This window comes from Cucumis melo, chromosome 1 (assembly GCF_025177605.1).
Source record: "Cucumis melo cultivar AY chromosome 1, USDA_Cmelo_AY_1.0, whole genome shotgun sequence".
NCBI lineage: Eukaryota > Viridiplantae > Streptophyta > Magnoliopsida > Cucurbitales > Cucurbitaceae > Cucumis > Cucumis melo.
This window is the reverse complement of record NC_066857.1, coordinates 27,372,335-27,387,673: the sequence shown is the minus strand read 5'-3', so window position 1 is coordinate 27,387,673 and position 15,339 is coordinate 27,372,335. Positions and strand designations below refer to the sequence as shown.

The 15,339-nt window shown below is 33.2% G+C and overlaps 1 protein-coding gene across 1 annotated transcript; it reads right to left on the bottom strand.

The window, feature by feature from the left end:
- Positions 1-929: 929 nt before the first annotated feature.
- LOC103497631 (FRIGIDA-like protein 3) lies at positions 930-12,992 on the bottom strand. Its single transcript, XM_008459878.3, has 4 exons — positions 12,728-12,992; positions 4,691-5,751; positions 2,972-3,144; positions 930-1,593 (listed from the first exon to the last, which is right to left on the bottom strand). Exons 1-4 carry the CDS (start codon positions 12,952-12,954, stop codon positions 1,168-1,170), a joined length of 1,887 nt encoding a protein of 628 aa, XP_008458100.2. The 5' UTR covers positions 12,955-12,992; the 3' UTR covers positions 930-1,167.
- Positions 12,993-15,339: the final 2,347 nt, after the last annotated feature.

Sequence of the window (15,339 nt, the reverse complement as noted above, 5' to 3'; positions counted from 1 at the left end):
ACAATGATATTGAAAAATATGCTGCAGTTTTTTGTAAAATGTGGTCTTAATCCCTAGGGATGTGACAATATATCTAGAAGATGTTCGATCCTTGCCAATAGATATTGATATTTTATTATATCTTTAATACTTTTCAAAATTATCATTCAAAATAATTTAGTGTTTAATAAATTTAGGTTAAACATTGATTTAGTCTAAAAAGTTTAGTCTTATACTTTAACCTATAATAATTTAGATTTTATAGAGTTTCTATAAAATCAAATTTGTAACAAATTACTCATTTTCCTTAATCTTAGTAATACATTAGAGACTCGATCAAAAGTCACCTTTTAACTTGAATATTATTTTAAAGTTTAATCTGTAAATCAATAAACATTATTATAAATAACAAAACAGTTAAACATTTTTATAAAAATTTAAATTCTTTAAATGATAGATACTGATAGACTACTATTAGACGCTAATAGAAGTCCATTAGACGATAGAAGTCTATCGGTATCTATTAATGATATAATAAATATAGTTACTCTATTTTATAAACATTTTGTAACAACTTAAAAGGAATTAGTTTTTGGAACAAAAATAGATCCATTCAACTTGCCATTAGCTAATTCAAAGAAAAAGTTGTCATAATGATCCAAGAGTAATATGATTCCAAACAGTGAAAGTTAAAATGTTTGATTTTGAAAACACAATAACCAAATATAATCTCAACAAATGGTGAGGAACCCAAAAAAAGAAAAAAGAAAAAAAGAAAAAAACTCTAAAAACTCAACAATTGCCCTCCTTAACATGTCCTAAGCAACTCAAAAGAACGAATATTCACTCGATCAAACACGTTTATGAGCTAAAGTTACACGTTAAACCAACAGAGAACAAAAAAAAATATACGGAATAAAAAGATAAAGAAAGTTAAGCAGACAAACATATTACACATCAAAGTTTTGTGCATATATATATTAGAGAGTTGAAATATCATCCAGTACAACAAGAAATTAACAAGGCAGTTTGGTCGGTCCTTTTTTTTTTTTTTTTTTTTGGGTTTTTGGGTAAGTTTCAGAGTTTTACTACTAAACTTCATTCATACACTGCCAATAGCCATTGAGGGTTAATATTCTAAACAGTTAACAAAGGATCATAGTCACCTCTTACCATCATTGATCTGATTCAGTGAAGATACGCAGCAGCTTGATACTGGTAAGCATTTCCAAAGTAGTTTCCATGAGCTGCAGGAGACATGTTGTACATGGCCGAACCCAAGAGGGATGGGCAATGGTTGTCGTTAGGGGTCGGGTACATGTACTGTCGATCGTACATGTACTGTGGGTATCTATCTGTCACTCTACCATAAAAGTTCTTGTCAGCAACATTGTTGTTATTCATGAGTGGGGCATAACCAACACCGTTTGCACGGGGTCGCTTTGGTTGAGGTTTTGTAGCCTCGGTCACCCTTTTCTTGTCAGCCTTAGCTTTCTCAAGTTGGATGACCCGTTTCTGAAGAGGGTCAACAGGATATTGTTCTTCAAGCTTGTGCTCTTCAATGCACTTGATTACGGCCTTAAGGGCGGTCAGCTCTCTGTCACTAACATCATTCTGAAATTTGTACAAAAACAATGATGGAAAAGAAGAAACATCATACAACAGAGAAATAAACGGTAATGGAAGTTCACAGGGAGGGAGGCAAAAAAATAGTACACAAAGTCCCAACTCGGAGTATAGGATCTAACACCCGTATTCTTTTGATTCCCGATTAAAAGAAAATCCAACCTAGGAGAAATTCAAGTCAACTGTAACTCCACAGGTGTAAAAGCGACCTTGAGGGATTACTGTTGGTGGCCTTGTAGTAAAAAACGAGACAAAGTCTCAAAATATGGCTAAGAGATCATGGATATTACATGGTGGGAATTAATTTTCTACGAGTTTTCTTAAAACCCAAATGTTGTGGGATCAAGCAGATTGTCCTTTGATTAGTCGAAGTGATCGTAAGCTAGCTCGAAAACTCATCAACATTAAAAAAAAAAATGAAATATTGGAACTTTGCAGACTGGGGATTTTCTAGGTAGTTTTTACGTTGGTCTTTGTTCTGAAGTTGGTGGTCGGAGGCTTTCAATCTTAGTGCCTTAGGTTTGGTTGTTTTTGTGGGTGGTAAGAGAGTTTTGCAGGCTTTGTTTGGTAGACTATTTTCATTTTTTTCCCACACCATGCAAGTTTGTATGATTTAGCATTTGTATTCTTTTTCATCCACGCTTTTTTTGTGTTGGGTTATGGCAAAATATTAGGAGTGTGGTTGTACCACATCGAAAATGTTCAAGTGATGGGTTCCAAACACTGAGAAAGTTAATGGCTTTGGTTTCAAGTTTGTTCTAGTTGGTTAGAAACAATTTAAGCTTGGTGTTCCAACTCCATTTAAATTCTTTTTATGTCTCTAGTTTGAGGGGAGGAAAAGGATTTGAGAGAGTGCTCTTGTAATTGGGATCAAGAAGAGAATACTTTTGTGTAATTGTAACAATCTTTCACATGATGGATTTCACTTTCATGGGTCGTGGTTTTCTCCAAGTTTGAAGTTTTCACATAAATTTTTGTGTTTCTAATATAATTGTTTTCTTTTAATTTCTCTGCTAGTTTTCAGCATCGGAGTGGGAGGTTTTTTCCCAAACATTTTGTAAATTAAAATTTGAAGACGACTATTCTGACCAAAAAGATTAACCAGAAGTAGAAGGATTGTGAACTTCTGCCCCTATGTTTCTTAACTTTGTGTCAGTGATGGCCGATGGGATAATTCTCTAACCAAGTACACAGTTTGAAACCAAACCACTGGCTATAGTGGTGGTATTAAATCCTAACGAAGAATAGGATAATTACAATTATTTTATCATGCTCCAGTTCCAGCTTTAGTAACCAATTTGAGACTCCAACATTATTCTTCAACTCAAATGAAATAATTAATCAAAACTTGGTTAATAAGGAAAACCTGTGCAGTTTGGGATGTATTTCCAGATCTGACAGGTGAAGACACTTTCTTTGCCTCCTTTAGATAGGACTTCAGCAATGGCACTGGAGAGAACTCCTGTGTAAGTTCAAATGCAAAAGCCAAATTCACTGCATCAATTTGCCTTCCACTGTTAACCAATACTTCGATGACACCTGCAGAAAGACAAGCAAAGAAATCATTAACAAAAAAACGAAAAGAACAAAGTTGAGGTGAATCACATCCAACGCCCTAAACTGAATATACTTATCCAACTTCATCCAACATTCCTATGTCAAGAATACTATATCAGAAAGACTCAATATCTGGACAAGAATAATTATAATAGTATTGCAACCATGATGACGTTTTTCAACATGTTGGCACATATTTTTCAGTCTCTCACGCCCTATATTACTGTGTTTTACAATGCATATGGTCTTATAACTTCAAAGTTATTCAGGATAGAGGGAAAATTTGGTTGAATGCGTCGTCTACACCCACGCTTTAATCAAATCTGCTGAATAATAGTATTAAAATTGAATAAAGAAAGAATGAACATGATGAACTCGATTAACAATATTAATTTCTACAAATACCCACTTCAAAATTTTTCATTTGCCCTTACTTGACGCACCTTGACTATCCTCACGAGACTACCGGTTGACCCTATTACATTTGGTTGTCAAGAATCTACCATCTTGTTGGATCCAATCGAGAAAATCACATCCACCTTTTTGTAACTCTATCCCTTTGTTGCTTGTTGCTTATCAAAAAGGTATTTCGTAGTTTTATATCAGTGAGATCTTATTTCTTTAAGTTTGCCATATCAATGAAATATCTATGTCACATCTCCATCCATGGATTCAAAATATTTGATCCCCAAAAACATTTTTTTGATCATGTTGTCCGTAAGGCTATTGCTTGGTGCAAGCTTTCACCAGCCTTTAGGTCATATAGTTTTTGCTTCTTTGATTGCAAATTGGAAATGTAATATGTAGCTCTCTTGTTTAGAGGCTTCTTTCCCACTCTTATCTTGTAATTTCATTTCATTATTGAAATTGTTTCTTACAAATATATATATATATATATATATATATATATATATATATATATATATATATATATATATATATATATATATATATATATATGTGTGTGTGTGATCCAAAAAAACAAAATTTAAGACCATGGGTAAATAAAGTACAACCTGCTTAAAAATTGTTCTATTTTTACTTCAAAAACCTTCAAATACTCTGTTTAGTCATCAAACCTAATGTTTCTTCCATTTTGGTCGCATAACTCTTATTTTAATCCTCATTATTTTTTTTTTCTAAGATTGACACTTGCTATTAATTATTCAATATAGATCTAAATAAATGAGATCTAACACACGACCAACCCTATCCGTGGATCCATATATATACTTTTCTATGCAGAAACTCATGAGAAAAATTAATGAAGCAGGTGCCTAAGTTAGGTATAAATTAAACAATTTTATTACAAAAAATCTAACAGAAAAAGATAGTTTTTATGCAGATTTGAGAGACTAAAAAAAATATTAGAAAACTTGGGACTAAAAAGGAAACAATTGCCAAAACGGTTTAAGCCCTATGAAAACGACTTGAAATTGACCAGAACTCAAATCTCATCGTTAACAAAAGCAATCTGAAAGCCAAAATTGGTAAGTCAAGAATGGCCCATTAAGAATGAAACACTGACCTGGCATTTTGTCTGATAAGCCTAGAGATCGACATAAATCAGCTGCTTGACGGCGACGGGAGACCATTGGCACAAGCCTGGATAACTCTACATCATTGAAATCAGATGCAATTCCAAAAGTATCCAGAAGCTGCAAAAAGGCATGAGCCTCCAGTGAGTTGCCATTACTAGCATCCAGATCAAGAGCATCCAACTTTGGTTTCCATTCTCCAGAAATTTTCTTTGCTTGCACCTTGACTTCAGCTGACATCACTTCAGAAACAGATTTAACGTCCATAGTTTTCAGCAAAATGCTTAAGCATTCCATCAACATGATGCATGTTCGACGTGAACCCAATAGATCTGAGTTCTTCTTTCCATCCAAGTTTGCAACTTCTCCACTGTAGAAGTCTTCCAAGGAGTCCAAAACCATACAGGCTGGGTTTGCTGCAGCTTTTAGCGCAAATGGAATCTCCTCCCTTATGGCAGCAAGGTTCTTCCGATTATCTGATATAAATTTGTGCAGTCCTGCAGAGTCCATCTCTTCACATAATTGTACTAATTGTGGATAAGACTTGACCCCAAAGTGCCTATCTTCTTCAGGAGTATCTTTCAAATCTTCTGAGTTATTTTCACTAGTCAAAGAATCAGGTGGTTTATCTACCACATTTGGTTCTGCACTTAGATAGTCATCAGAGGGAGAAGGCATTTCTGATGCAACCTTCTTATGCTTCTCACGTGCACTAGCAACTGCAAACGCTGCAGCATCTCTTTTCTTTTGAAGACTCTCAAGTGAGACGTGCTCTTTAGCCAAAATAGCAGCTTCCCGCTTCTCTAACATTTGGCGTGCCTCTGTTGTTTTGGTTTCATATTCCTTTTCTTGGTCTTCTAACTCATCAAAACGCCTCTTCAAAGATTTCTCTAGCCCATGGAAATGTTCTTCAAGTTCTTTCCATTTCAAGTTAAGTGTTAATGCTTTGTGACTTTCAAGCTCAGCAAATGCTTTCTGAAGCTGTTGTATCTTAGAGGTTGTAGAGTCAATCAGTGTTTCAACTGAATGTGTGACATCCATGTCAAAGGAGCTGAAGGTGATACGAAGAGAGAAAGATGTTAAACCGTCAATTTGGATTTATTAATCTGATTAGACAAAGAAATAAGGACACTACACCTAGCATGAAACAATATATACATATAAAAGTAACGCTCACTCTTAATCAATCAATAATGAACCACACTTAACCAAAACAACTTTAAGGTAACAAATCTGAATATCCATTGAGATAATCAGTTCAAATTACTAAACCCTAATAGAAAAGTACCACACAACTCTCTCCTGCATAACAAGACGTAGGTTCTACATATTTGAATATCAGATAATATTAAGATTCTCTCCAATTTACTATGGTTTCAGAGTTGGAAAATCTAGTCTCCCTGAAAATGAATAAGTACACTTCCATTTTCCATTTTCTCCTTCTAGAAATATTAAATCCTCGGAAAATTAAAAGAATCATTTTCCATTGATTTGATTTTTTGTTTCAAATAGAAAGGAGAAGTCATGGAGATTGTGATTAGTGGGAAACTAACTTACTCAACCAACCATGTCTTCAAAGCCAAACCAAGGGATATAAATTCTGGTGTATACCAAATATGAAAATTTTATTAATGTTTAAAAATTGTGAATACAAGAAGACAAATACTCTACTTATTATTGAAAAGCAAACTAATCTTTTCTTTTATAAGAAACATGTATATTCAGAAAACAAAAGAGAACAACCTAAGAGCAAGGGATAAGATGACCCTCCCAATAGAAACTAAAGAATTATGGTCTTCCAATTGTTGACAATCGTAGAAAGGCATTACAAAAGTGTTTGGTGTAATTTTTACTCCACCAAGAAGTTGTGTGCTGCAACAAATTCCAAAAAGAATAAAAATAATTATAGTTGTCCTAAAAAATTCTACCATTCCTCTCTTTCCAAATGCGCCACAAAAGAAACCAGGTAGCACATTTCCACAAAAGAAGACAAGTGCTCTATTTATTATCTAATTAAGGATTTGACCATAATACCTTATTCCTACTACATCATTCTATCCCTCCCCAATAAAAAACCTCATCCTCGAGTTTTAAAACGAAAATGAAGGTAACAAAAAAATGGTAAGCCATTTGAACGGAAATACTCCAAATTGCATAAGTCGAGCCAAGATTTTTCTTTTGAAACAATTCAATTTTCAGCAAAATCACCAAGAATTAACCCAATAATTATGCTGTTCAAGAGATCCATGGCCATCATAACCAAGTCTCGCATTGCTTCATCATCTTGTCCTTTCTTCGTCGGGTCTGTTAGTTCAACCATCTCAAACTTTCTGGCAATTTTGCTAGAATACCTGCATTTTTTCAATTCCAAACATGGCATCTCCCACGTTGTTTTGCAATCAACTTGAATTAGGTTTTCAAGTTTATTCAAATAAGTTTGCCTGCAAGTATTCTCCTCTTCAACGACTTCAATTTTTTATGGTGTGGAGAAATTCGTGGGTTGAGTCACTTCCCTCCATTTTTGACATTGATTTATGTTCTGATTTTAGTCTCACAATCTCCAATATGAAAGTATCTTAGTCAATTTCGTTCCCACAGGTTATTTCTTCTTTAATCGACTATCACTCTTCAACTTGAATCTTGATCTGCTTGTTCTTGCCGATAATTTTCCCTTCAACACCAAGAATTTGGATCATATTTTCTTCTCTGTTTGAAATTTTGTGTGGGCTCCCCGATTTTTGTTCATTGTTTTCTTCCTCATAGAGAATTTCTTGAATTATATCTTTTTTTTAGTTTTTGCAAATGTTCTGAAAATTGCTCCACGTTCTGAGCTATCAGTCCCAACAAACGTTGGATTTTCTCGACTTCCTTCAACATTTCTTCAAAAACTTCACGATTTATCTACAAATGGGGTGTTCATGAATAAGCTTCTTCATCATAATTGCTGTAGGACCGATTCTTGAATTTTCTTGCATATTTCTCAATCTTTATTGGTTGTTCTCTATAACGAAAATAATAATTTTTCCCCCAATTTGTATTAGTTCCTCTATAAATTCTATTCTTGCAGAATCTTGATAAATCTTTGGGTTTTTTTTTTTATTTTAAGGGTTTTCCCTGTTAGATGTGTTGTTCGGCAACAAGCACAACTCACAAAGCTCCCTCTTGTGATCGACATCACGAAGAGTTCTCGGTTTTCCACTGATGGCAGTCAACATTAGCCCAGACAGCTGCTCTGATGCCAATTTGATGTATACTAAATATGAGAATTTTATTAATGTTTAAAAGTTGTGAATACAAGAAAAGTACTATATTTATAATCAAAAAGCAAACTAATCCAAATCATAATTAATAAAAGAAACTAATCCTAAGTTCCTTGCTCATTGTATAACCCTCTTGTACTATGAGCTTTTGTCTCTATTCTTTAATGTTTAATAATAAAGACTTGTTTCCTCTTAAAGAAAAAATCAATCCTAGTTCAAATAGATTAAGGATTTGATCATAATACTCGATTCCTACTTCATCAATTTAAGTGTTTTTGCCATACAATTGTGATCTATATTCAGGTGAAAGGTGAAGAAGCATGTTTAGATCCATTAAGTTCACGATTCAGTTCAAGACAATATATGCTTGGTTCCAAGTTCTAGTTCGAATAGACTTGGTTCATTGCTAATTCAGTTTGGTTGGGTTCTAGTGTCACCTTTTCATCCAAGATAGTTCATTTCTTCAACATAAATGCTCGACAATTATGGTGACTCAAATTTCTCTAGCATGAAGTAAACTTATCGACTCTCGAAATTGTCTCCTACCAATTTACCTTCTAACAATTCTTGCATATCCTTGGCAAAAAACAAGTACTAATCATGAGACATGTGCTAACTTAACTATGGATCACATTTATAAACTTTGAAGTTTTCACTTGTGTAGCCATTCCTATTCTTCTTCATGTCGTAGTGAAAAAATTAGCATTGCAAATGGCAAGCTTTTCTTCAACCATTAAACAGACCAGGACTACTTCCCTATGACCTTTTATTTGTGTCCATCTTAAATCTATAATATCCAATACTCCCCCTTGCTTGTGGGCTTGAAATACGAAGAAAGACCCACCAAGTGGAAATCAATATTAAATGGGGAGGAAACAATGCAAGGGCTTGAACACAGGACCACCTGCTTTGATACCATTTTAAATAACCAATTGATCCAAAAGTTTAAGCTAATGAGTAAAGGTAAATTTAATTATATATCACTAACAGTCATCAAACTTTTATTGTCATGTTACGTTCTCCATGAAGATTTGGAGGAGATAATGGGAAGTGTTAGAAAGATTGGTGATAGTTGAGGATGGTACTTTTAGTAATAAAACATGGGTAGCAATATGGCCTACATTGATTGGAGACAACCCAAGTATTAATATGACGGCAAGAGGGAGAAACCCAAGGTTAGGCATAACATAAAAAAGTCTCAAACATGTACTTGTTGTATCTCTTTAGAAACAATACACCATTCACATTCAAATCTATCCATAAAGTCTACTTTCCTCAAATTTGACTTGAAGTCCATGGTAAGTTATCTCCAATCAACCTTTATTAATCCCTGATTCAACATGTACAGCCATTCCACAACAAGGATAATATCCAAGTTATTTAAAAGTAGCAATAAGAAGTTCGCCAAAATATTGTCATTCCCTTATCTCATTATGATAAAGTAACTTCTCGTGAAACTTAATTGTACTGGAAACTCCTTGACTAACTAATCTAAGACAAAGGAATAAATTGTCATTATCATTCAACAACAGAACCAACCCACAGCCAAGTTCGCGTAAACTACTTTAATCCCGTTAGTAAGTTTGCAAACATCTTTGTTGGTCTTGGTTCTTGCATGTCCATCGACTAATTTGTACACAAATTACACCAGTAGCTTTGACACAAGCTTTTTCATCATATTTTAACAATCTTTTTTCTAATTAAAAAAAAAAAAAAGAAAAAACACTTCCCACTCCTTCCTTTATTGCCTATGGAACGAAAGAAATATCAGAATTTTTGAAGTGTGCCTCTTTTAATTCTCTTTGGAGGGTCATGCAACACACGGCCTCTCGGTGGTGTACAAATTCAATAAATCCTTTTGTGATTATGGCTTTTCCATGATTTTTAATAACTAGAAAGCTCTTCTAAATCAGTCCTTTTGGGTGGGGTTTTCTCAACCCTACGTCATTAGGTTGTTTTCCACTTATTTATTTGAATATATCTCTGTTTCCTATAAAAAAATTAAAAAAATAAATAAATAAATAAAAGCAAGAGAATGTAATTCAGGAGGCAAGAGCCCAGCCAAAACAACCTATGGGGCGAAGGGGTAAGGCTCCACTCTACAAAAGAAACTACTACAAAGAGACCTAGTTACAAAATCGCCTACGTTAGGCAGTCCAAGTAAAGGCCACAAACTGTACAAGGTCACAAAAGAAGAGGGCTTGATTGATCTAAAAAAACTCTCTTTCCAAAGAAGCCAAGGAATGTCCCTAGCAAGATTCATCCAAAGCACTCTAGCTTTGACTTTCAACCACCCCCCAAGATTCAGCCAACCAAGAAACCACACCATTTTTTTATTGAAACAACTTTCATTGAGAAAAAAAAATGAAAGAACACAAGGACATACAAAAAAATCAATCCAAAAAATGGTTGCTTCTAACATGTTTAGATAAGAAACATCTCAAGATGAAATAAACGAAAACGAACTTTAGCCTCAAAAAATTAAAAAATAAAAACAAATCTTTCCAATTGAAATAAAAAAGCAAATAAGCTATAATTTAAAAGGAGATAAATTTTGCACAACGTGCTGGCTAAATAGGTCATTCAAAAAACCTATCAAAACACTGTTCTTTATACTCCATTTTGAACTGTAGAAATTCAAGGAGTGATGTCAAGGCCAATCCCACACTTCGGAAGCAAAAGGAAAAGGCTAGAAAAATGATTAAGATCCGATCCATCTATTTATGAAATATGCAGCCCAAGAAAAAAAAAATCTTCTTCACGACTTTCAACTTACAGAATTTAAAGAGAGAGGAAAGAACAAGCCAAAGAAGGACAAAGAGATGATCCCAATTAAATGAAAAGACTTAGAAATGCCATAAAATGTTTCAGGTTTAAATACAAATGGCCCTTTTACTTTTAGCTTGGTTCATTTTGGCCCTTGTACTTTTAGCTTGGTTCATTTTGGTCCTTGTACTTCCATACACTTAATTTGGTTCCGAGATTTATAAAAAGTGCAACTGTCTAGGTACCATCATTTATTTGTTATCTATTTTTCCAATAACAATGTCAACACAAGCATTACACTCCGATAGATTTCTTCCAATGCAGTCATAACTTTGTATAAAGAGTTTCGTTTGGGAATTAGAGGTTTTTTTACATCAAAAAAGAAACTGTACTAAACAAATTTGAACAGAGACCAAAATGGTTACTTTTTAAAAGTATAGGAAGCAAAACAATCGTTATTTAAAAAAAATGTAGGGATCAAAATTAACATTTTGTAAATGTGAGGATCAATATGTACCTACGTTCAATGTACAGGAACCAAAATAAGATTCAAAACAATACTATAATCTACAATTGACAGTCTTTACACGTTGGAGAAAGATTAATCTTTTTGATTGAATGATAAAAATCTAACTCTTCAATCTTATCTATAAGAAGCCGTCAATAAAAATCAATATCAAATAACCAAAGAAACCAAAAAGATAAAAAGAGAGAGAGAGACCATTATTCCGTTCCATATAGTGTCGTTAATGACCTCAAGGGTAGTTATTAGAGTTCTCTCTCATCAAACCTTGTCTTGTTCAGTTATGTTTTGGTTGGTCTCTCAACTTTTATGGACGGTGATAAAATCTCTCCATAAGCTCCAAAATTTTGTTTAAATTCCTAAACTGTCTATTGAATTATTTCTTATTGCCTAGTTTCTCCCATCCGTTTCAGCAAACTAGTGCAGTTTGAACCTACTGCACATAGTCCAAAGTTGTGATTTAATCCAATATCCATTTCTACAATCTTCAAAGTGGCCGCAGGGACAAATGGAAAATGGAACACGTTGGATAGTGTTTAATAATTAAGAAGAGAAACGCATGTTACAGAAGAAAAGGCAGAGTCACTTGGAATTATAGTTCAACCTGAATTTGTCAAACAAAACCAGAAAATTTCAACAAAAGAAACTCCTTCGTGACCTCTAAATGGTTGATAACCCTTTAATGTTGAATATTTTCTACTTCACTGTTAACAAAACTACGCAGATAAAAGCTATCAGTTCGGCTTCCCATACTCATCAATTTTTACATTGGTGGATTCATTGATGAGAGACTTTTTCCATTAATTTATTTCATTTTACCTACTCGTTTTTAATCAATGGAAGTTCTACTCATTAATTGACACTTATCAGAAGATGGTTGTGGTAATCACAGCACATGACAACCTCTGCAGCTACATAAGAGCATAGATACTAAACTGCATGCAGAAAACCCTCCTGCATGAAATGCTTCTCAGCATCTTACAGATTAAAACCGCTCGTTGAATAAAAAAGACCCGAACTTAGCATTCTTTCAGATCCTACATAGAAAAGGGAATGAAATATCCAACACCCAGAAGAGATTCAAACCAGCTTTGTTTACAGAAAAATGGGACACAACATTTCGAATAAAAAGCTCAAGAAAAACCCCCAGAGTCCAAACTAACCTTCCAAAGTACTACTACCTTTCAAACAACTACTAAAACCCCATTTCCAATTTTCCACCCTAAACCAAACCCAATTTAACAAGACAAAGCAAAGCGATCCTAAAACAGCAAGAAACAGAAAACCCATCAACAAAAACACAGTAAAAGCTCAAATTAGGAAAAGGGTACTCCATAATTGAACCCTGAAGAATTAATACATCCCCACAAAAAGGTTCTAGCACAGCAAAGAGCAGAAAAAAGAAAAAACCCACAAAAACAAATAGAAAAGAAATGGATCTATCTGGGTGAGTAAGAAAAGGGAAGAAAATAGATTACCCGATTGATGGAGTGAGAGAGAGAATACGGAAGTAGTCCGAAAGCTGCAAATAAATGCTTGACCTAACACAGTAAATACAAACATCCAAGCCAAAGAAGAGAGGCGAGAAAGAGCGAAAAAGAGAAGAAGGGGGGGGGGGGGGGGGGGAGAGAGAAAAATGAGAGGAAAGAGGAAAGTAGATTAGGGAGAATGAAAAGTATTTATTGAAGGCAGTGAGGTACAGCATCAGTCGCTCTCTATCTCTTGGCTTTTTTGGGGCGCTCCCATTTTTTATATTTCCAATCCCTCCATTTCCAACTTTCTCTTCTTCACTCCTCTGTTTTCCTTTTCGGGTAAAAAAGGAATCTAATGTTTCGCCCAATTTTTACTCCACCGTGTAATAAATAATGGAGGAAAATTCTTTTTTTTTTTTTTTTATATATTTTCAAATATTGCAAAATAAGTTAATTCATTTATAAATATATAAATATAGTAAAATTTTAATTGAGTAGTTTTTAAAATCACAAAATAAATAAAATATCTATGAACTATGGCAAAATTTGGATTATATTAGTGATAAAAATTGCGCTCTATCAATATCATAAATAGAAATATATCAGTATCTATTAATGTTTATTATTGATAGAATCTGAAACTTTGTTATATGTTGTAAATACTTTGTCAAATTTGCTATTTTTGACAATTCCCCAATTTTGATTTAGATAAACTATCATTGATCTAATTTTGTTATTTTAATAAACATTTTCAATGATTTTTTAATTTAAAACAATTTTCTTATATAATTTTGTTTTAACGATAGATTTTAAATTTGGGTAACTATTTTGTTTTTATAAATTAAATCTATAAATAATTTTTTCACATATTAAGCAATGTTTTAGAAGATCAAATTAAATTTTGTAAAAGGAAATAGTTTTTAAAAATTTGTTTTTTTTATTTGACTAAAAATTGAGCTCTTACATTTTATGGAAAATCGGTGTAAGGAATGGAGAGGGAAATAAACAAGATTGAGTTTTCAAAAGTATAAAATTGAAATAGTTATTAGATGGGACATGCATTTTAGTTTTTTAGTTTGTAAAATTGGAAAGGATGGCAAGTTGCATATGATACATATTTACAAATATGAGAAAAAACTTCACATCTAAATTATTAATTATTTTTATTCCACGTTTTTCTAAACAAACAATTGATAGAGCGAGAAAAGTGACAACCAAACCTGTGCGGATCTACAAAAGTAAGAAGCAGAGGAGGTGGAGTGGGTGGCATTGGCAACAAACGGTGTTGAGTAAAGTGCTAGTTGGAGAAAGAGAGATATTGGGAGAAAGAAAGATAAATGAGAGATAAGCGGCAACTAGACTTATGGCCATCGATAGAGGTAAATGGTGGGGAGGTGGAGCAGTGGCTAATGACATGTGGTCTGGAGGAGCGCTAGTTGGTGAAAGAAAGAGATTATGTGAGGGTTTTTTCCTACGAAGAAGAAGTTGAGGGTTTGTTCCTACGAAGAAGAAGTTGATCCTCTTACCAACTACATCAAGTGCATCATTATTAAATGTATCAAAGATATACCAATCAAGTCTCATCAAGTAATCAGTCGAGTGTGTTAGCACCATAAAAGAGTAAATCATTATTAAGTTTATGATTAGTATATCAATCAAGTGTATCAAGTTTATCTATAATATAAACAAGTGAATGATTGACAAATCAAAATCATTAGTTTATCGATTAATGACATCATTATCAAGTATAATAAAGTTTATCAAGTTTTTCAAGAATATAAATGAATGTGTGATTGACAAATATGTCAAGTATCTTAGTCAAACATATCATTATAAAACATATCTCAAATATATCAGTTAAGTGTATCAAGTGTATATCAACAAAGATCGGCATTTATATGTTTTATATATGGCATGAGCATTTTTGCTACTTTTGCAAATAACAAAATGTGGGAATGGGTCTAATAAATGTACTTTATAATACCCTTTTTGCAAATGCCCATATCCCATGAAAATGTAATATATGAATATAGTAATCTTAAAAGTGGTCTCATTTGATTTTGGTTATTGTTGTTGTGTGCTGTAATTGTAAATGAAATGTTAAACCAACTTCCAAGTTTTCAATCAGATAACACAATTGCTCGTTGATCAATTCAATTGTGTTTAAAAATAATATGGAACTCACTAACTTTGTTTCAAATATGCTTGAATGAATTCTCAAGTTTTGTTCTGCAATTATTTTTATTGTTATCGTTACCGTTGTAGATATTATTACTATTATAATAAAATAATTATAAATATATCACAATTGCTATTACCGTTACAGATACAATTATCGAATGATCCCTATTGAATAATAGTAAGAAGAAAATGCAAAGTAAATAATCTCAATTACAACTCTCTTAAATTTGCAAAATGCCTAAGTAAATGTGATCAAAAGCAATCCACTAATGTTTGCGATTGAGACCTATTACAATCGACACATTAATGGAATCTCATTTAGACAGACAAAATTTCATCATGGAAAGGTAAACAAGGCCTTACCAATTTAAAAGTTACACGTTGAAATCTCATAGATCAATCAACTAATAAATTCTTTTTCTCCAATAATATTGTGC

Bases quoted from the DNA above. Each gene is read 5' to 3' on its own strand.
- LOC103497631 (XM_008459878.3), bottom strand. From the start codon at position 12,954: ATGCTGTACCTCACTGCCTTCAATAAATACTTTTCATTCTCCCTAATC. The intron at 5,752-12,727 runs GTAATCTATTTT...TATCACCTTCAG, and splicing joins TCTCTCACTCCATCAATCGG to CTCCTTTGACATGGATGTCA. The intron at 1,594-2,971 runs GTTTTCCTTATT...TACAAATTTCAG, and splicing joins ATACATCCCAAACTGCACAG to AATGATGTTAGTGACAGAGA.